A 20,903-nucleotide genomic window follows, 5' to 3' on the forward strand; every position below is an offset into this window, starting at 1 on the left:
TCGGTGGCGGCGCGCCTGTTCCAGACGGCAAGGAGGAGGAGGTGGGCCACGTCACGGCGCCGAGCGACGGGTCCGCCCCCACGGCGTGTGAGGATGGCCGCTCCGACGAGGACTGCCTGCAGTTCACCGACTCCAGCATGGCCGTCCGCCACAGGACTCTGGACGACCGCTGCCTGAACATCAAGGTATCTGCTAAGTCTTCCACGAGGTCCATCAGAGGCTGCCTCAACCACCGAGGCGCCCACATCTACGGTGGAATCCAGAAGGCCCAGCAGACCTGGCCCGCAGAGTCCGACGTGTTCGACCACTTCTCCTACGTCCCCAAGAAGGACGGGAAAGTCGGCATCGCCGTCCGCTACTGGCTGTTCTCCGACGGCAGGTTCGTCCACGTCCCGCCGTACGTACCGCTTTTCATAGAACAAAATACGAACGACTCGAAGGATGCGCTGTGTTTCATTGCGGAGAACGCCGATCCCTACCCCACACGACGACAAGGCAACGTTTTGCAATTCAACCTGTGCACGTACGATAACGTGAAGCAGGCGCATGAATACGCAATCGAGAACTTCCTCGGCAAGCCGGAAGCAATCCCAGACGAGCGCATGGCCACGCACCCCGTCTGGTCGACGTGGGCCCGCCACAAGAAGGACATCGACGACGCGACGGTGAGGCAGATCGCCGCAGACATCATCGCCCACGGCTTCATCGAGAGCCAGCTGCAGGTGGACGACTACTGGGAGAGCTGCTACGGCAGTCTCACCTTCGACACAGATAAGTTCCCCGACGTGAAGACGATGGTCGACGACCTCCACAAGCTGGGCTACCGAGTCACCCTGTGGGTGCACCCGTTTGTGAACCAGGACTGCGAGCCCTACTACTCGCAGGCACTGGCCAGCGGATACTTCGTCACCAGCTCCAACGGCACGGTCGACACCCAGTGGTGGAGAGGTGTGGGCGGCGTCATCGACTTCAGCAACTCCGAGGCAGCAGCCTGGTGGGCGTGCAGAGTCTGGGTGAGTACTTCAGCCTTGGAATATCTCTTCTCAGGGATATCTGCTCTAAAGCGCTGCTCTGTAGGGAATGTGAGCATTCTAAATAAGGATGTTTAACTTTTGAAAAATCTCAAAACACCAAATAGAGTGGCCAAATTGGAGTTTCACCGATTAGACGATCCCTATCAAAGAAGGCAATAACGTGTCGTACACGAACGAGAAGATCAAGAGAAATGCTTTTCGCTTACCACTATGTTATCGAGAAATGCATTGTATAACTAGGCAAACACGCGGAATAGCTCCTCTTGTTTCTGAGACAGCTCTAGGTTTCTAGCGAAATATTCACATCCCGAAACATTGATGTGAGCCAAGACGTAACAGGTCTCACATTCATGGTACTTTGAGAATGAAGCAGAAACTCCTTTAACAATCAAATGCGGTGACTTTTCTGAAATGTTTCGTTCTGATGAAAAGGAAAGAAATAAGACTGCTACACCTTGCACTGTGTCGATCAATTCGGTCTTCGTCATACAGGACAGTTCATATAATTCCTATTCAAAATTGGAGAGAGAAATAAAAAAAAATATCTTGTTTTACATTTACTACTTCAGTATGTCAATCAGTTGAGCTAGCATGCACCAAATTTTCGTCCTGCTGTAAAATAGGAGTATCTTGTTGCTTCTCCAAGTTTATTATTTCATTATTTTGAATTTGAGACACATTAAGCTGACTTAGTAAAAATATACAGTTTACAGTATGTTCTTGTGGCTGAGATAAATCTTATATTGCTCCGAAAGGATGGTGATAGCATTACAGTCTTAACTATAGAGAAGTATTCTTCCTGTTTGGACACTCAAACTGTATTACTCGACGGAATTCGATCTAAGCCCCTGTCTTTCACAGGTAAAGACCTTACCAGATGAGCATCTAGGCGTTCCCATAAGCCCCAGCCCATCTGGATCATTTTGATGATGCCAGCACTTTACACAAACCCAAGGGCCCATGTTGGAGTCCAGCGCTGAGTAAATATTGTTCCGAGTACATCTCTTTGGCTTGCACCCTGTCAAGGGGATCGATTTTTTTTATCTTCCGACACAAGCACAATTATCTTTACAGATGAACCGTTTCACCACCTTCAGATCCAGTTGATGCGCAAGTACACCATATGAGTGACAACTTACGGTCCTCTTGTATAGCAGTTGGATCTTAAGATGACGATACCGGTCAGTCGGGAGGACAACGGTTCAATCCCGCGTCCGGCCATCCTGATTTAGGTTTTCAGTGATTTCCCTAAATCGCTTCAGGCAAATGCCGGGATGGTTCCTTTGAAAGGGCGCGGCTGACTTCCTTCCCCATCCTTCCCTAATCCGATGAGACCGATGACCTCGCAGTTTGGTCTTCTCCCCCCAAATCAACCAACCAACCAACCAACCAAACCGGTCATCTGAAAAGATAATTGTGATTGTACAAAATTGTTAAGGCTTCCATGGCCCCTTGTTGACTAATTTCCTGTTAGCTTCTGTGTCGGGTTCTTCGGCCAACGTCTGTTTGATGATTTCTGACGTTGCCCCAGAACGAGTAGCTGGCATTGTCAAACCCGACAAACAGTTTGTCAATTGTGATTATGTCTAAAAAATTAAAAAAAGAGCATTGTAAGTGTTTTAGCAATCTCAGTCTTCTCCAGGAGATGTAAAAATGTCAGAATTTCTACAAAGAAAACCATTCAACGCTACTGGTGCATGAAACAGTGCACTGAATCACAGAAACTACATATGTGTACGAGCACTCATCTGGAGCTATAGCGCCATCCTGAAGATTAATTAATTGTCACTTCATCTCGCCTGTCGCATTATTTCTCTGGTGGGCTTCGTTTTACCGTAACACATTCAAAGGACCTGTGCGTAGTGGGAAGGAAACGCAAATGGTTGCGCTTTTTTTCTGAAAATTACGCCTCAAACTCATAGTCTAGTGGCTACTCTCATGGCTTCTAGATCGCGGTGTCACGGGTTCGATTCTCGGCCGGGTCAGAGGTTTTCTTCGCTAGGTGACTGGGAGTCAGCTTTGGCTTATATATTTCATCAAATCTTCACTGATGCGCAAGTCGTCGAAGTGATGTCAAAAAGAAGACTTGATCCAGGTGCTCGACGAAATGATTTTTAATTTTAGTGCAAATTATGCCCAGTACCAGAATAAGAACCTCATTTCAGTCAACAATAACACCGAATTGCATCCCATTTCTGGTACACTACTAGATCACAACACTGCAGCCACAAACACGTGAGAATAAGTTCGGAATCAACAGGCTCAGTCACTCTCGATAAAAATATACGATTTTTTTTCTCTTGCTACTGCCCTGTGATATTTAGATGGATACAGAACTAAATTTTAGCGGTACTGTAACACTTCCTCGATGACAAATCATCTTGCAGTAGTTTCATTGATCAAAGCTAGTTGATGTTAGCGATCATCTTCAGCTCACGAGAGCTGTTAGAAGTGAAAACGGCACATCTGCAGCATGCCTCAATACATGTCTGAGGCGGCGTGGAAACGAGGATCGTAGGCACGGTGATTCAGAGACTCTGTGCAGTATCGCAGCCGTGCTTCACGCTGCTCTACCTTATACCTTGTGGTCACAAACAGGACCCTCTGAGGCCGGGTTAGTACTTATACATTCCGGCTTACCTTGACCGTTGAGTGAAGAGTTTTCCCATGTAATGCTCTTAATTCCGTATGATTCCGCTGAAGGCGAAAACGATACGGTCACTGTACAGATTTTTTTGTAGAAACATGCTGTAACCCAAGCACTACTCTTTGGCCTATGCTGCACTCCCTCTTTAGGCCGAGTCCATTTTCTTCGAAAAGTGTGTTTCCTTCACTCTTTATATCATGCTCTCGTCTCCGAAGAAGCTACCACGCCTTGGTTCCCCGTCACTGCAAACCACGCCGCGTCACGCCTCCATGAAACAAATTTTGTGCCACATTTCTGTAGTACTCGTAGTGACTAATCGAATCACCAGCTACAAACTAGCCGGCCGAAGTGGCCGCGCGGTTCTGGCGCTGCAGTCTGGAACCGCGAGACCGCTACGGTCGCAGGTTCGAATCCTGCCTCGGGCATGGATGTGTGTGATGTCCTTAGGTTAGTTAGGTTTAACTAGTTCTAAGTTCTAGGGGACTAATGACCTCAGGAGTTGAGTCCCATAGTGCTCAGAGCCATTTTTTAGCTACAAACTCTGCCATTATGACGATACTCCTTCCTACGCCGTCATAGCTGGCTTTAATATAGGTTACATTTATGAAAACTGGCGGAATTGATCCTGACGACTATAATTATTCAACAGTTGGCATTCAAGATGAAACTGAGACTTACTGAAATTATTAATTACAGAGAAATTTGTTTACAGAGGATCGTTCTGAGGAGTATTCATTCTCTACCAGTTTCTGTCTTGAACAAGTGATAATCCTTCAAGGTGAAAGGTTAATGTTTTGATGTTATCGATTTACTTATACGTAAAATCAGTGTAACATGCGAACCGTTAGGAATATATAATGGACAGTGGACAAAAAATTATACTCAATTTACTGCAAATTATAAGCGTAATGCTTAGCTTGTGGAGGCAGATAAGTGTTTCTGATTCCATTAAATGCACTGCACGTAGTCACTGGATCCACTGCTCGTCGACTTTCCTCATGGGGATGAAAATTACAAGTGCTCAAATTCTTAGTTATTCAGTTTCTAGCGCGAGACATCTAAGGTGAAAGTACAGTTAAAACTCATACAACATGCATAGCACTGCCTGTCTCAGACTTACGAAAACATGATACAAGTAGTAAGCGAGAAAAATGGTAATAAATTTTTGGAAAGCAATTCACGTTTGGACGCGATAGATCATCAATTCACTATATTTTCATGAAAAAGAAGGACGGTTATTGAATATAGTGTTGTCATAGTCGAAGATAAGGCTCAATAGAAAGTTTCATGTAAATGAATGGATGATGAAAGACCGGATGGATTCCTCGTCCATGTGGGTTGAAAGCTCAAACCCACTCGCAAAACACTCAGTTCTGGTTCACATGAGTCACCAGTAAAATGAATGGGTATCTTCTTCGCCCTTGCCTTGACCGTGCGACTGCAAGGTCGGCAGTTTCCTAACGATTAAAGCAATGAAACTTCCTGGCAGATTAAAACTGTGTGCCCGACCGAGACTCGAACTCGGGACCTTTGCCTTTCGCGGGCAAGTGCTCTACCATCTGAGCTACCGAAGCACGACTCACGCCCGGTACTCACAGCTTTACATCTGCCAGTATCTCGTCTCCTACCTTCCAAACTTTACAGAAGCTCTCCTGCGAAACTTGCAGAACTAGCACTCCTGAAAGAAAGGATATAGCGGAGACATGGCTTAGCCACAGCCTGGGGGATGTTTCCAGAATGAGATTTTCACTCTGCAGCGGAGTGTGCGCTGATATGAAACTTCCTGGCAGATTAAAACTGTGTGCCCGACCGAGACTCGAACTCGGGACCTTTGCCTTTCGCGGGCAAGTGCTCTACCATCTGAGCTACCGAAGCACGACTCACGCCCGGTACTCACAGCTTTACATCTGCCAGTATCTCGTCTCCTACCTTCCAAACTTTACAGAAGCTCTCCTGCGAAACTTGCAGAACTAGCACTCCTGAAAGAAAGGATATAGCGGAGACATGGCTTAGCCACAGCCTGGGGGATGTTTCCAGAATGAGATTTTCACTCTGCAGCGGAGTGTGCGCTGATATGAAACTTCCTGGCAGATTAAAACTGTGTGCCCGACCGAGACTCGAACTCGGGACCTTTGCCTTTCGCGGGCAAGTGCTCTACCATCTGAGCTACCGAAGCACGACTCACGCCCGGTACTCACAGCTTTACATCTGCCAGTATCTCGTCTCCTACCTTCCAAACTTTACAGAAGCTCTCCTGCGAAACTTGCAGAACTAGCACTCCTGAAAGAAAGGATATAGCGGAGACATGGCTTAGCCACAGCCTGGGGGATGTTTCCAGAATGAGATTTTCACTCTGCAGCGGAGTGTGCGCTGATATGAAACTTCCTGGCAGATTAAAACTGTGTGCCCGACCGAGACTCGAACTCGGGACCTTTGCCTTTCGCGGGCAAGTGCTCTACCATCTGAGCTACCGAAGCACGACTCACGCCCGGTACTCACAGCTTTACATCTGCCAGTATCTCGTCTCCTACCTTCCAAACTTTACAGAAGCTCTCCTGCGAAACTTGCAGAACTAGCACTCCTGAAAGAAAGGATATAGCGGAGACATGGCTTAGCCACAGCCTGGGGGATGTTTCCAGAATGAGATTTTCACTCTGCAGCGGAGTGTGCGCTGATATGAAACTTCCTGGCAGATTAAAACTGTGTGCCCGACCGAGACTCGAACTCGGGACCTTTGCCTTTCGCGGGCAAGTGCTCTACCATCTGAGCTACCGAAGCACGACTCACGCCCGGTACTCACAGCTTTACATCTGCCAGGAAGTTTCATATCAGCGCACACTCCGCTGCAGAGTGAAAATCTCATTCTGGAAACATCCCCCAGGCTGTGGCTAAGCCATGTCTCCGCTATATCCTTTCTTTCAGGAGTGCTAGTTCTGCAAGTTTCGCAGGAGAGCTTCTGTAAAGTTTGGAAGGTAGGAGACGAGATACTGGCAGATGTAAAGCTGTGAGTACCGGGCGTGAGTCGTGCTTCGGTAGCTCAGATGGTAGAGCACTTGCCCGCGAAAGGCAAAGGTCCCGAGTTCGAGTCTCGGTCGGGCACACAGTTTTAATCTGCCAGGAAGTTTCATATCAGCGCACACTCCGCTGCAGAGTGAAAATCTCATTCTGGAAACATCCCCCAGGCTGTGGCTAAGCCATGTCTCCGCTATATCCTTTCTTTCAGGAGTGCTAGTTCTGCAAGTTTCGCAGGAGAGCTTCTGTAAAGTTTGGAAGGTAGGAGACGAGATACTGGCAGATGTAAAGCTGTGAGTACCGGGCGTGAGTCGTGCTTCGGTAGCTCAGATGGTAGAGCACTTGCCCGCGAAAGGCAAAGGTCCCGAGTTCGAGTCTCGGTCGGGCACACAGTTTTAATCTGCCAGGAAGTTTCATATCAGCGCACACTCCGCTCCGTCTTATTACATTCGACGCCACATTGGGCGACCTGCGCGCCGGATGGGGATGAAATGATGCTGAAGACAACACAACATCCAGTCCCTGAGCGGAGCCGGGAATCGAACCCGGACCCGTAGGTCGGCAATCTGTCACGCCGACCATTCAGCTATCGGGGCGGACGTCTCTGTGTATAGAAACTACGTTAATCAACAAAACGAGGCGAAACAGCCACCATGTTTCAAAGTTGAGGTCAGAAGATCTGCAGCATTTGGAAAACAGGATATGTGTATGTGTAGAATGGAAATTTATATCGGGCTTAGAGTCGTTTCTCGATTTCTCAGCGGCGAAAGTATCATCACCTTCCGTTCTTTTTTTCCGCCATCTGTTTATGCTCGCGTTATATTTAACGCCTACACGTCGACCAGTGACTCCTGTTTACTGATACTGCCTTTTGTTTCCAGGCGCTGCACAAGGCGACCGGTGTAGACTCGTTCAAGTTCGACGCCGGAGAGAGCAGCTGGCTGCCGTACGAGTCGACCATCGAGCCCCTCGAGCTGAACCCGGTGCGCTTCACCGACGACTACGTGAAGACGGTGTCCCAGTTCGGCCCGCTGATCGAAGTGCGCTCCAGCGTGCGCAGCCAGCAGCAGCCGGTCTTCTTCCGCATGTTCGACAAGCACAGCAGCTGGAGCGCCCAGAACGGCCTGCGCACGCTCATCCCCTCGCTGCTGCACATGAACGTGGTCGGCCACCCGTTCGTGCTGCCCGACATGATAGGCGGCAACGTCAACAGCGGCAACGGGCCCGACAAGGAGCTCTACATCCGCTGGCTGGAGGCCACCGTCTTCATGCCGGCGCTGCAGATGTCCATCGCGCCGTGGGACTTTGACGACGAGGTGCGTCCAGTCCCAGCGTCGTTCAACTATCAAACTTTCGAGGCGTTCAACGATTCGTTGGCCCTGTAATGACCAGAGATATAGTGGTCATGTTTGTCTTTTTCTACCAGTGATATCCTTCCATTATCTTCGTTAAAATTTAAATCCGATGACGCATACTGTGAACCAAGCGTGGACCTGACCTATAGCAATCACAATTTAGAATGACTACCTAGTTCACGATGTAGCGTGCAACTCAAGCGATAGCTTAAGTTTGCCCACTGGAATGTACGAGAAACACTACATGCTTTCGTCAATTATTATTTCCGAATATCTTTCACTGTGTAGCTACAGGACAGCCATTATTAATCACTCACTCATTTACTGCGTATTTATTTGAATTCACACTGGTGAGATTGAGGTTTCTGGATTACGAAAATCTACCGTTAGTTTGCGCCAGTGGGTCCAGAATTAGGACAGTAACTCTCTTTTACTAACTTTGTAATGACTTAGAATTAATTTTTATTCCATTTACCTCTCTCGATGCTTTCGATAGATCTCTGGTATTCAATATTCTGAGATGGCAATAGTCGTTATTCACCCATCCATTCATTCCGTAGACAGCTACTGTCTTTATCGCCATGCGCACGAACTATTCCGTGAATTCCTTCTCTTTCAAGCTTCTTCATAATCACTCGCCGCTCGATCTAAGACGCTGCAGTCATGGAGTGTGCGGCTGGTCCCGGCGGAGGTTCGAGTCCTCCCTCGAGAATGGGTGTGTGTGTGTTTGTCCTTAGGACAATTTAGGTTAAGCAGTGTGTAAGCATAGGGACTGATGACCTTAGCAGTTAAGATTTCACACAAATTGGAACATTTTTTCATAATCACTCCTACAGTTAATGTTCGTGATTTGATAAGAACAGAGAACCTTCACGCGTTTCTGGTATCATTACATAGTAGCAAATGAGTTACTTTAGCATCTGCTGTGCGAATTTAGCTATTGATAGAATACATAAGAGCTTCTTATAGCTCAGATACAAGGCACCTAGACAGACTACAAATGTACGAAAATATGTTTTGGCATATCTTGCCTCTCTTGAACTATTTCTATAGATTTTGGTGCTACTAACGAGGGGTAGTAGGTGTCAGTAGGTCAAGTCTCGAAAATCGAAGCCAGAAACTAGATTATGTTGCAGTACGCATTAGCAGACCATTCCTTGCCTATTGTCGTTAGCTCTGGGAAGCGTCTCAGGTTTCAAAAATTGTCACGAAAGGCAGAACGTTCAGTATCTTTACTTACTACTAGTCACTGTGTCGAGAGCAGGCCTTCAAAGCCTAAAGTGAGTAAACGAATTCAGCATGCAGTGACAACTACCCAACGCAAAGTAGAAACGACAAAGAACAGAGATATTTGCTTTTCCATTCATACCAAAGCTACGGACAAACGTTCAGGGCGAGAAACGTAACTTATTATCAAAAGACAGCTACTGGCAAACATCAGAAAGCAAAATGTTTAACTTTACAATAGCAAAAATGTTGCTGTTTGTTTTAGGAACATGTTCCAGCTATCTCTTTAGACAAGTGCTACAACTTTTGCGGCTGTCTGCAATTGCCCTGTAGAAGCCGCTAAACAATGAGAATTCTGCTGTGCGTTCAAACCGTACAACAGCTTTAACGGAAAACTTTCCCCAAGAACTGGCTTAAACTGAATAGTCCGATTCATTCCACAGTTAATCTTAAGTAGGCTTTCGCTTGATATTTTGAGATTGCCGATTCGCAAACAGTCGAAAAGCAAGTTCTGCGTTCGTACACAAGCATCGTCTCACTCAGTGTCTGAACGCAGCACAGATAGCCTATAGATGGAAAGTGTGTTAATGTGCTGCACCTTCACCACAATTGCCCTTTCTTTGTATGCGCAGATCCCTCTTGCCGTAACTAACTCATCTCATGGCCCACCATACGTTGCTCCAAGTAGACCAGACTGAATCTGGTTCAGCAGATTTTTACAGAGAAAATTCTATTCACACAGAATCACTCTGCAGAGGAGTGTGATATAATATACAATTTTATGGCAGATCGGAACAGTGTGCCATACTGAGACAGGATCTTTGCTTTTCGTGGGCAAGTGCACTACCGACTGAGCTACGCAAGCAGGACTGGCAACATGTTCTCACAGATTTACTTCCTCCAGTACTTCATCACTTACCTTCCAATACCCCTTTTTCCAAGAGCGGCAGCCCTAAAAGTTTCGCAGGAGACCTTCTGTGAAGTGTAGAATGTAGATCAGGTGCTGACGGAATTAAAGCTGTGACGACGGGTCGTCACTCGTGCTTGGGTAGCTCAGTCGGTGGGGCAGCTTCCCTGTATCTCATTTCTTGTGTGTGTAGTTGCGACTCTGAATAAGCTGTAGTATAAGACAAAATGAGAGCATTTGCTACTAAAGAATCTATTTCCCTTGAGTAGCTATCTTACATGTACGAGACATGACTTCACATCTGCATATTCATTAGCCCACTCTCTCCATCGATAACAGTTTTGAGAAAACGTGTGTGGAATGGGGGAAGGGTGTTGCTTGTGATACAGCTACGAGTTGGTTGTAAAGAAGAACTGCAGAAGTTTAATGATAAAGGATATATTTCTCTTCGAATATTATAATAACTACACTAGTTTTGGAGGACTTTAAGCCTGATAATCTAGAACTGCGAATATTGTTCTGTAGCAGAAAATTTAGGATTTCATGGTTTAATTTTATGTTGTTCTTTGAACACTTGATGAATGTGTGGAGATATCCTCGACATATCATTGTCCCTGTCTACACTGAGGCATTTTCTTTTGCGTTTACTGCCCACTTGTCGCTCCTGTAACTGATGTGTGCGTCTGTGTGTGTGTGTGTGTGCTGCAGACGGTTGAGATCGCCCGCAACATGACGTCGCTGCACGTGCAGTACGCGCCGCGCATCGTGGAGCTGATGAAGCAGACAGTGCAGGACGGCAGCCCCGTCAACCTGCCTGTCTGGTGGCTCGACCCCACCGACGACACGGCGCTCACCGCCGACTCAGGTACGGCCTACGCCTCTCTCCTTCTCATCCACTGGCTCAGGCTTCCGGCTCTCTTCTCCTTTCTGCCTTCATCTCGGTGTCTCTTTCTCTAAATATGGTTTACTTTGCATTACCTGTCCGGTAATTGATGTTCTAAACCTGATACTGCCTCTGACGTGTCTAAGAGTGCAACTTAGGCATTTCTGTCCGATAAAAATTGAACAGATAGAAGATGCACACACAACTCATTGTAAAATGTCACATAAATAATTTGATATGTTATCTGTAACAAAGACGAGAGCAAACAACGAATAGAACATAATTAAGATAGGTAATAAACACAAAAAATAAGTCTGTACTACTTCTAGACTTACTTCAATTACCAATTTTACTGTGTCTCACATCCCAGTACTCCAGTCAATATGCCGCTCTTACGTACCATGTAAAGTGCCTCTCCAAATAAGAAGTGAAAGTGACTCACAGTTCACAAAATTTGAGGGTTCTATCCAAGAAGAATTAATTATTTAATAGCTCTTGCAGATACTATACACAAATCAAAACCATCACTTAGCACATACTGAGTGAATCGTAATTTGCTACATAATATTCTTAGATGGTCTGGTTTCACAATAAATTCTAACTAGTGACGAGCCACCTGAGGAGGTTCAATGTCACAACACGTACGTAGATTCTGTTACACGAAACTTAAAGGGCGGGAAAATCTGAGACAGGTACTCACTCCATTGGTACTACAGACAACTATCGCTAGTTCTCATCTAATGGATAATATTGTGTGATTAACGAAATACTTTAAATTAACTTGATTTTGAAGCTATCTAGAAGTCTTACCACTTTCCATGCCATGTTGTAGAAGAACAGGAGTGTCCGATGCGTGAATACTATTCATCTTCTATCTTCGACATAAATATTAAGCTGTGTACCGGTTTGGGGCTTTAATTGCTGTCTGATATTTACAAATATATTTATAGGAGTAAGAGTACCGTCCATTCCAACTACATAATCAAACAACTTTCTTCCATACAGCACTACAGCTTTTCTTGCACTTTATGTACTTTAAGCATGTCTTTAACGTTGTCTTCTTCTTTACTCTGTTCTTCAAGTATGAACCTCTTTTACTCTTGATGCCATTCACATTCATTCTGTTTCAATAGACTCTGTGCCTCACAATCACTTAGGGCCTTAGGAATGCCCATATTTTTTGAATTTTACTCATAATTTCACTCCTTAAATTATTTAATAAATTTCTGTAATCTGTACGATTAATCTAACTTATTCTTCATATTTTATTTGTAATTTTATCTGTTTTTGAAGATACACAGTTGGTCCAATAGGAATGAATAAATTTTCCACTGTATCAATTTCTTTCAAATACTATTTTGCTCTTAATTGGTTCTGACCCTTGAAACATCAAGGTTTCAATTTTTTTCATCAAAATACTAAGACAGTGCTCTGACGTTGCTACCAAATGGATTACAAGAAAAGTACACTGTTCTTCATTGTCAGTAAAATTTAATTATATATTCAGCACAAGGGAAGTGGTTGGTGTAGTTATTGATATTTTGTGTTAATTACTATCATTCACTAAAAAAATAAAGTGCTGTCGTCGAAAAGTAACAGTTTTAAAATAACGCAAAAAATGAAGTTTACGAATCTCTGTAAATGTTTCTAATTAATTTTTCGCATTGTTGCAGTTATCCACTTGCCCAGAATGGACCACAATTTTTTAATGTGTAGCCTTGCCTCTAATAAATACAGAATTTCATTCTTGATCTAAATCTGTTCGACCTTGCTTGATTTATGCATCTACATTTCGATTTTGACTATACTTTTCATTATTATTAGGCACAATTTATTGTTCGTTCTTCTTTGCAATTGAGTATCCTGTTTCTTCATTCAAGATTTTTTGTTCTGTTTCATATGTCTCTGACATCTACAAAAAGAAAGAGTTGGTTTCACTCCAACACTTTTCATATTGTTCAACTTTTCATTAATGTTCTCTGCCCATTTTCATTAGTCTCTCAAATTTATGATATCTTTTCCTCTGTCGCTATTTATTTACTGAGTTTTCTTTTAACAAGTAGACATTCTTTGGATTTCTAAATGAGTTTTTCAGCAATTGTCCTTCAGTGTCTACATATTTCAGTACCAAGAAGTAATTTGAATTTACTTAAGCATATTTGAAGACCCCTAGATCCTTAAAAAGATCTTGCCTGATTCTTTAATTATTTATAGGATGACAGCTATCCTCTGGTAGAGCACATACTCTTGTGGACCTTTTTGTTATTTTCATTAACTATCTTTTATGTGGTTACAGAGCAATTTTCCATCACTGTATTTCCAGTTACTACAGTCATGTCACCTCCAGCGTCATTTTTATTTTACAGTTTTTTGGTGCTTAGTAAACTATTACTAATATATTTATCATCATCCCATCATCATTCTTCTTTCGCATATAAATATACTGTCGTTAATTTATCTCACTATACTTTGAATTTCATTTATACAATGTTCCTAGATATTTTATTTCAGTCATTAGGGGATCAACATATGATTTAATCACAGAAAGTATGTTATTATAATGACATCCCACATCTAGACGAAAATACGAAGAGGATTGGCGAGTCAAATTTGCAGGATTCTGGTAAAATAATTTGGAACATTACACAGCAAGTACGAATGTGAAAAATCTGGTCTGTTTGTGGACTTTTCATGCATTAGGTTCATCGTTCAAGAGGGAACGGAATTTATTAATCATTTATACAGAACTGAAAAACTGCCGTGCCTCGAAAAGTGTCCTCATTATTAAGTAATGGTAGTAAACTAAACAGTGTAGCACTTGTTGATCTGCTACACCAATCACCTGTTCGCCAATTAAGGAGTTAAAAGGGACAATGAAACTTCATCTTCACATATTTTATGTCTTCATTATGAATTGCATGGACTGGTGCTACCACCACGTTTACTTATGGGCTACTAATTGGCTGTCATGAGCTGTTAACAACTTACATGTCTCATTGCATCATTAGAGTCAGCATGGTAGGTTGCCTGATTTTTACCTGACTGTGTGCTCTCTGTGTGCAGAGTTCCTGCTGGGAGAGGATATCCTTGTGGCACCGGTGGTGACTCACAGTGCAACAACGCGTGACATTTACCTACCCAAGGGCAGCTGGAGGGATGAGGTGGACCCTGCACACCCTGTCACAGAGGGCCCCACCTGGCTTCGCAAATATCCTGCTCCACTCAACACTCTGCCCTACTTCACCAGGGTCAGCTCTTCGTAAGGCTTGCTGAATAAAAGTGCTTACTGTACAGTCACCATACAAAGGAAATGAAATGATCTATAAAATGTAAAAAATGTACATTTCAGAATATAAATAAAGCAATACAAATCACTTTTATGTCAGTTATGTCACTTACATAGTCACATCACCTGTTAGCTGCAAAATAGGTGTATCTGAACCATACTGTATGCCCCACTTTTATCATACTGTCTTTGTTCTCCACTTTCAGAGTTTCATGTATGCCACAGATGTTAAATGAACTGTTTCACTCTAACGCTTTCTCCATTTCCATGATTTTTTTCTTTCAAGGATTGTGTTTCATATAGTGATAGCTACGTAAATTTTAAGCTTCCTATTTCCTTTTTTAAACTAAGATTGCATATAAATATGTATCCTTAAGCATGCCCTGAATGAAATGGTCTCTTCTGTATAAACATAAAATGACATGATATGAAAACTCTTCCTGAATACAATTTCTTTAAGGAACAAAACTAGAGAGGAGTAGAGGAAGATTGCTTTGTCAAATGTATAATAATGGTAGTAAGCTCATGGTTCAGCATCAATAATGTAAAAGTAATCAACCTTATATCCAAACTATGTGCAGTGAGCATGAGCTCAGCCTGTCAATTTACCTGTTCTACTTATAAATCTTAAATTTAAAGACGCAAAGGAGTTACCTCATGCATAAAGCGATGAATTGGCAGCTCTCTGCATCTTTATCTGCTGACATACCAGTAAAACAGGCAAAGGAATAGACAAAAAATGTTGCTTGATACAGCTTTGAGGAAAGTAATTACAGATTGTAGTAATGGCTCAGAAAAATTTGGGATCGCTCCTATAAACAGAAGAACTACAACATTACATGAGACTGCATCATGTCAACTGCAAAGGGCATATGCATTTATAAAGATACTGAAATCTTAATGCAGTGACAAAGCATCACTAACAAACTCCAGAATTTTTTATTCGCGGAAATATATGGGCTGTTAGCGCATAATTATGGCCGTTTTGATGCACTCAGCATCCAACCATCAACCTTGTGGTACAATAAATCATCACAAATGATATATACAGAAAAACGTCCTTGTCTCTTAGAATGTACTGAAAAATTCTCACTAAACAACCTGAGATGAATTCAGCTATCCTAGTATTTGAATGGACTATTGCACACAAACCTCAAAAACTGACCATCTCACCAAACACTGAACATAGATTTGAACATAGGAAGTGATGGTTAAAGCTCTGGAAATGCTGTAAATACAACTGCACCATACCTCAGAATACAGAACCGAAACTCGGCAAACATTTTTAGCATGAGAACTGGGAATGAGCTTCAGAAAATTGATTTGAATCTTAATTGCATTTTTCAGGCACAGCAATCTCTCTTTAGATCATCACATGCAGACAATATCCCCAAAACATATGACGTCATACTACCTGCAGGAGCTGTTTGTGAGTTTAAGCGCCGGCCTGGGTGGTCGAGCGGTTCTAGGTGCTACAGTCTGGAACCGCGCGCCCGCTACGGCCGCAGGTTTGAATCCTGCCTCGGGCATGGATGTGTGTGGTGTCCTTAGGTTAGTTAGGTTTACTTAGTTCTATGTTCCAGGGGGCTGATGACCTAGGAAGTTAAGTCCCATAGTGCTCAGAGCAATTTGAACCATTTTTTTGCTTATAAGCAAAACATTCCTAGCGGACCACATGACATGATAGCTACTGACTGGGCGCCATACCTGTTCGACAGAGTGTTTCGTCATGTACTCCTTTTGATTTTATCAAAGACAGTTACACTATCAGAGAATGATACTTGATAAAGAAACTACGCAGATAATTTTCATCATACTCCTCTCACATTTTCGAGCAGGTTTGGAATATCATTTGCTGGAAGTACAGCAGAAGACTTCAATAAATGATCATTCAGTTTTCCACGATCAGAGCTAAATTAAATAGGGCCTATAGTCTACTGCACAATTAGACACATTGTTGTCCTAATATAAATACATAAAATATAATACTAGTAACTGGTTATTATATAATGCTGGCACAAATGTATGACATGAAAATGTGAAAGAAATGTTTGCATGTATGTAATAGGGTACTCAAAATCAGTAAGGGCACAATGTTGACACAAAATATGCAAAAGAATCATATTTCAAGTAGAATATGATAATTAAAATCAGAAGACATAATGGTGGAACAAAATATGCATGAATAAATGATTGTGTAAACTGACGGAAGGAACAAATGTCAGCTGCATTGGGACTTTGTGCAGAACCAGCAGCGATGAGTGAAAATGTTTACCCAACAGGGGCTCAAAGCTGGGATCTCCTGCTTACTAGGCAACTGCGTTGACCACTGTGCCATCCAGCTAGAGTGTTTATCGCAAATGCGTGGACTGCCTTGGTATGTTCCCCAGCCGACTCACATTTCCATCTAGCACAACCAAGCTGCAGCCGACACCCTCCATACGCGTTGATTTTAGTTTACAGCTGGAAGTTTGGACATGTCCAAAAGAACAGACGCCAGGTGGGATCCGCAGTTATGATACGTATTATGTCAATATAATGGGGAAAGGGAGAAAGGAAAGGAAAGGGGAGGAACTAATGATTTCTCCTGCAGTGGGACATTGAACGCAATCAATGGTGACGAGTGAAAGTATATGACAGACGAGGACTGCAGCCTCGTTTCTCCTGATTACTAGAAAGTTTCGTTAACCACTGTGCCAACCAGACACATTCATCACAAATGTGTGGACTATCTCGGCATGCTCTTTGGTAGTTTGATATTCCTACCCAGCACCACCCAGCAGCAGTCGCTGTACTGGTCCTCCATGCTCGCTACTTTGAGATACCTGCAGGGGGTGAAACATAAATGTCCATTGGCACTGAATGTCGAGGACTCATCGCCCATCAAGGCGAATCAGTTATGTGAATGCATGGTTCTGTTCACTTTGACATATGTGATAGACACTCCATCCAGCTGGTGCACTCATTAACACATCTGCCTAGAAAGCAGGAGAGCCTATATTCGAGCCCTGGTCTGCCACAAATCTTCATTCGTCGCCACTGATTCCGCATAGAGACCCGATGCACCTGATTTCACTAGTTCCTTTCCTTTCCTTTCCTTTCCTTTCCTTTCCTTTCCTTTCCTTTCCTTTCCTTTCCTTTCCTTTCCTTTCCCTTCTCCCCTTTTCCCTAGAACTTACATAATATGTATCACTGCTGCAGATCCCGGGTGATGTCTGTGCTTTCGAGCATATCTGAAACAGTCTCCATGTATTTATATAATATTTTTTGCCTTACCTGAATGTGTATTAGAAAGTAGTATATGTTAAATTACGGGTTCTGATACATAATCGATTAGATAGTTATTGTTACTTTGCTGTTTTTTATTAAGAGAGAGGTGATTAATTAGTTTTGCCACATGATTAGCTTAACAGTTTCGTACAGGCTTTAAAGAGATTTTTCGAATGACTTGCATCTCATACTTAAAGCACTAATTATGCCATATTGCAAAATGGATGGTACGATATAACTGCATCGTACTTGATTGTGAAAGCTTGACAGTATCAATGGTAGGCAGTAATGTCGCTTTTGTCTCAGCTTAATATGTCGTCTGCCATGGATATACAATATGCTTGCAGTAGATTAACCTCTTTGAGTCACCTCTCATTGCAGTCCACACAAACACGTGACAGCTAGCAAATCACCCTGTCTGGAAGTTGCCTCCAAAATCAGTCTTAGATGAGTGCCATTCTACCAGATCATAACATGTGACAAGTATTCCTCCAGATGAAAAACCTATGAACTGGTTTCGGTAAGTTGTCAGTTCAGACTATGACCCATTCTCATATGCATCCTCATGCTAGCTGAAGGTTGAAAGACATCCACTCATGCCTTGACATGAAATATTCCATAAAATAAATACAAAATTAACATAGTTGTGTCCAAGACAAAAATGTGGATAATCACATCAAAGATGGGACATTTCCTCTTAACGGTGGTGGGAGAAATTTTTTATCACATAGACAACAACATAAAATTTGCTTTAACACAACTTTCAACATTGATATGAGTCTATGAAAACATCTTGCCATAAAAAACTGTACATATGCGCAATGAGTCATAAACGTCTATACATAACTTTTAATTTTTTAAGCAGAAGGATACAGGTCTGTAAGGAGGTGTCAAAACTGTTAATTTGTGTATCTCATACTTGAAAACTATCTTTTCGTTGTGTACGACTTAGTTGTGGGCTACCTGTGACCATTCTTAACTGCAGTATCGTCATTCTTCAATTATAATTTCTTAACCAAGTTTCGAACCTACTATTTTTTGTCAACGTAAATGTAACTATAATTACTATATTTATTAGATGGGATGGATTCTATTTCATGGAATACAAAGCCACAGAGTTTTGCTCCATTGGTACAAATTTTCCTACATGAAGTTGTGAATGTTTGACTTGTAAATTTATCATAATCTATGGCACAATCTACATGTAAATAATTGCAACTAAAATGAACTGAGCCCTGCAACGTCGCATTATTGTCAAGGGGCATGTGCGCATTCTGGTCGATCAGGTCGATCCCATGTTACAATGTTTTGTTCCCCAATGGTGTTCCTAGAGGACAGGGCCATCGTACACACAGTTCATATGGTCGAGGACGGATTTCGTCAGCATGAGGATGAATATTTTGCATTTCTCTGGCCACCACAGTGACAATATCTCAACTTATTGAGTCTTTGTGGTCTAATACCGAGACAAGTAAGCGTAATAACTATGCCACCTCCATCATTCTTACCAGAACTTGCCACTATCTTGCAGGAAGAATGGTATAAGATTCCCTTGAAAACAATACAATGCCAGCTATTACTCACTGGGAGTCGACTGGAAGCTATTTTGAAAGCCAATGCTTTTCCCACAATGTGTCAGTCTTGATAACGTGTTTTTGGTGTTTCGGTATTTTGGTCCACCCTTTGTAGGTGTTTTATTTGTAACATGAACTAGTTTTCCAACTACTGCAGGATCATCTTCAGATGGGGGTGTCGGAGAAAGATATTATCTAGAGCAAAATATTATCTAGAGTAGGTGTGACGGTATCTCCAAAAATAACTAAAATTTCAGCGTAAGTTAATGAAATGTGTTCGACACGGAATGGAGTTCTTTCCGCCAACATACTCTTTAGGTAGATTGTACAAAAACACATTTATATACACATTATGTAATGAATACTGAATGTAAATAAATGAGAACGAGGATACTAGTTATTACACTTTGCCAAACCGCATTATTTCATGTGATGCACTAAAATACTTTGTGCATGTGTGTATATGGTATCAAAAATGTATACTATCTGAATGGGTTTCTTATCGATACCAAGATGGTATGTGATGCAAATACCCAAAATATCTCTTCGTTTCGTACACGTTTCTTTAATTTACGCCTAAATTTCCGTTATTTTTGCCAGAACCACACCCCAAATGTCGAGAAAATAATATATCTGTAATACCTGCATGTAATGATGAACCTCCTGTGGTTTCTGAAACCCTATTTTCTTCTATAAACAACATGCATGTCATACCTACATAAACCGCGAACTTAAATCACAGATGCAGATCGTTAACGAAAGGCGGGATAATTAAGTAGAATAACGTTGAATGAACGCATGGTAAAGTGAAACTTAAAGGCAACGATTGGATGGACAGGAAATGAAATAGATGACAGGAAAACTGGCCTGGAGTATACTAAATAATGTGAATGGAGTATGTTGAACTAGCTTTTATATTTGTATGAGAAAGTTGGCTTACAGGCAGTGAATAATTTACGCCAGTGAGACAAGGCCTTTCTAAGCTAAAGCCATTCATAAGCACTGAGTCGTTCAGTGAGTAATTGGTTGAGGACATTTAATAATCATCAGAAGAGGTAAGGAAACAAACCATTGTGTCAAGGAGCAGATTGGAGTGGGAGAAGTAATTACGATCGCATTGAGATTGATATGGAGGTGAACTTTAATTGTAGCCAGGCAGGTGAGTGCTACGTGGCCCCTCTGCTGGATCCCAGACATGGCAATGACTTAATGTAGGGTCGGTAGATAACGTCATTATAATCGCAGGACACGTTTGGACACTTACGAGTAAAGAGTGATTCACGAAGATACGCAAATATTTTAACATGTTACTCTACAAGTAAAACTAAAGAAAAAATTTCATATAAACATAGGTCAAAACACTCCAGGGTGCAATAAATTATTTTTTGTCGTTTAATTATCTATTATACAGGGATATAAGTATATCGTTGACCCTAGAGTCGATGATTGTATTTAGTTCTACTTTTATAGGAAACGAAGCAAGTTCCTTACAGTCCAATTTACTTCCCACTCCATCTGTACGACGCATGTAAGAACGCCACATTTATATCTTTAAGCTAATTGTGAATAATAATCTTACTATTGACTTAAAATGACTTATACTTATTGAATATGCACCTGAAATATCAGTAACTGCATGTACAAGTTTGCTGCGTGTTTCAGCAACTTAATTCCGCTGGGAAGCTTAACTTTGCTGATGTGACGATTG

At 42.4% G+C, this 20,903-nt stretch overlaps 1 protein-coding gene across 1 annotated transcript in view; it reads left to right on the forward strand.

Annotated features, from left to right (window-relative positions):
* LOC124622686 (myogenesis-regulating glycosidase-like) overlaps positions 1-20,903 on the forward strand; it is a 79,566-nt gene that overhangs the window by 22,762 nt on the left and 35,901 nt on the right. The window contains exons 2-5 of the mRNA XM_047148476.1: positions 25-1,013; positions 7,575-8,009; positions 10,891-11,047; positions 14,129-14,324. Coding sequence (XP_047004432.1) covers positions 25-1,013; positions 7,575-8,009; positions 10,891-11,047; positions 14,129-14,324 — 1,777 coding nt within the window. The remainder of the gene's footprint in view (positions 1-24; positions 1,014-7,574; positions 8,010-10,890; positions 11,048-14,128; positions 14,325-20,903) is intronic.

Source organism: Schistocerca americana, chromosome 7, assembly GCF_021461395.2.
Source record: "Schistocerca americana isolate TAMUIC-IGC-003095 chromosome 7, iqSchAmer2.1, whole genome shotgun sequence".
Classification (NCBI taxonomy): Eukaryota; Metazoa; Arthropoda; class Insecta; order Orthoptera; family Acrididae; genus Schistocerca; species Schistocerca americana.